Source organism: Aplysia californica, unplaced genomic scaffold, assembly GCF_000002075.1.
Source record: "Aplysia californica isolate F4 #8 unplaced genomic scaffold, AplCal3.0 scaffold00153, whole genome shotgun sequence".
NCBI lineage: Eukaryota > Metazoa > Mollusca > Gastropoda > Aplysiida > Aplysiidae > Aplysia > Aplysia californica.
In genome coordinates this window covers 539,982-542,108 of record NW_004797423.1, presented here as the reverse complement: position 1 = coordinate 542,108, position 2,127 = coordinate 539,982, and the positions used below count along the sequence as shown (strand labels likewise).

General features: G+C 40.8%; 1 protein-coding gene across 1 annotated transcript in view; it reads right to left on the bottom strand.

Moving 5' to 3' along the window:
• Positions 1 to 673: 673 nt before the first annotated feature.
• Positions 674 to 2,127, bottom strand: part of LOC101851730 (15-hydroxyprostaglandin dehydrogenase [NAD(+)]) — a 50,839-nt gene continuing 49,385 nt past the window's right edge. The window contains exons 7-8 of the mRNA XM_005097372.3: positions 1,916 to 2,061; positions 674 to 977 (exon numbers count right to left, since the gene is read on the bottom strand). Coding sequence (XP_005097429.1) covers positions 842 to 977; positions 1,916 to 2,061 — 282 coding nt within the window. The 3' untranslated portion in view covers positions 674 to 841. The remainder of the gene's footprint in view (positions 978 to 1,915; positions 2,062 to 2,127) is intronic.

Here is a 2,127-nt window from a genome sequence, read left to right as displayed (position 1 = left end):
AGAGGACGACAGAGAGAGATAGAAAGAAAGAAAGATAGATAGATAGATAGATAGATAGATAGATAGATAGATAGATAGATAGATAGATAGATAGATAGATAGATAGATAGATTGTTGAACACAAATTCACAGAAAACACGCACAAATACACAAATACAAATACGCACATAAACACGAACACCGTGTTACATCGTTTACCAGTGGAAACCTGACATAGCCTTTTGTTCCATCACAAACTCAGACTAATTTTCTAGAGGTGCAGAAAAAGTAGATACAATCCACTTTTTAGAATATTATTGTGACATAATAATGATAGATAGCAATCTGTATAGCGCAAAATCCTCGCTCAACAGTAAGTTCTATGCGCTTTATAATCTATACTATCACCCCAGCAGAACCGACAGCATTCTGAAACAACCTCAATTTCCTGGGAAGCTTACAGCGCAAGCAGCCATTTATAGGCGCTAAAACACTAACATAATGACCTTATCTTTCGTTGTCTATGACCGGGTACCCATTCCCACCTGGAGGAAGGGAGAAAAATACATGTGAAATGCCTTTCCCAGGGACACAACGACGGGCCTGCGGCTCGAACCCCCGAACGGGCAACCTCACGATTACGAGTCCTGTAGCCTAACCACTAGGTTATAATATAAAGTAATGGAGACGTAAGAGAGAAAAAAAACACGGCATATTATATTTCTTTGATTGAGTTTACAAACTCATTAATTTGCTGAATACAGTAAAGCATAAAATTGGAAAATAAACAGTACACTCGAGGAATCTATTGGAAGCTGCATACATGTACTACATGTCCAGCACGAAAGTCTTGGTCAGTGCCTTAAGACGGTGGACTTTCAACTTCTTCCGCTTTCATCTTGGTAAACTGCGTCTTCTCTTTTGTCACCCACAGGATAGCACCATTCATATTTTCCAGCTGGACCAGTTGCATAAAGGCATCAACCACAGTCGGTATCCTGTGGGATATAGAAAGATACGAATAGCTATTTTTGCCTGATCCTTCGATAAAAAAAACCCGGGTGGTTTTATAGTTGAAGTAGATTAATAATGACGACGACAACAACAGCAATAGTGATATTATTATTAGTAATGATAATAATAATTATATTAAATCAGCATAAATTCTTGGAAGTGGGAGAGCCTTGATCCTGAAAGATCCAGTTGGAGAGTAGCAGTCACAGTGGGCGGCAACGGAGGCTTCATGAATAAGAAAAGCTGAAATCAAGAGAGAAGCCCTCAAGCTGCGCACATCCATTAGTAGAAGTGGAGCTTTTGCATGCTCAAAATGTGACAACAAGGATCTTGTTTACAATGACTTCTGAAAAAAACCCAATCTTCTGTTGTCCTCCCTTTTGTATCCGATTTCCGTATTGGCGACCAGTTTAGAAACCTATATAGGATGGTTCTCAATGTGAAATTCACGAGTCCTTTATCAATACACCTCTCTCTGCACCATAGAGAGTTGGGGATGGAGGTGGGGTGGCGGTAAAAAGTACATTTTTGAACATGTTCAACCTCAGCACGCCACAAAGAGATACAAGCCCCTCATTATGCAGAATAATACATTTATGAATTGGTTTATGTCTACAGACCAGTTCATCCCCTACTCTATTGGGCATTAAACTCATACCATAAAAAAATCAAAGTCTGGAAATACCATTCACTGCCTGCATCACTGATGAGTCTATCTGCTGAAATTAGACGAAGGAGAAACTACTTGTAACTCACACATGATCACCGAAAGGCATTATATAAACCGTCTGGCCACTACCCGCCTCCCAAACCAATTCCACAACCCGTACCCCCCTCCCCTCCCCCCTTTCCCCCAAGTCGACAGAATAAACAGATACGGTAATATTGTCTACTTCTAACACAACTGAAAGAACTGCCTTACTCCATCGTATTACTGGCGATACGGTCTTGAAAATCCTCCAAAAAGTGTGCTTTTGAGTCGTCTAGTTTCAGTATCATGTCGGTAGCTGCTGCATTGGGGCACAGGATACCGTACTCGACTCCAAGCTCGGCAACTTTTGGCTGAGACTGTGGACAAAGAAGTTTTCTCAAAGTTAAAATTAAGTGCGCTTCTCTTTGATATGTCTCTGCCCC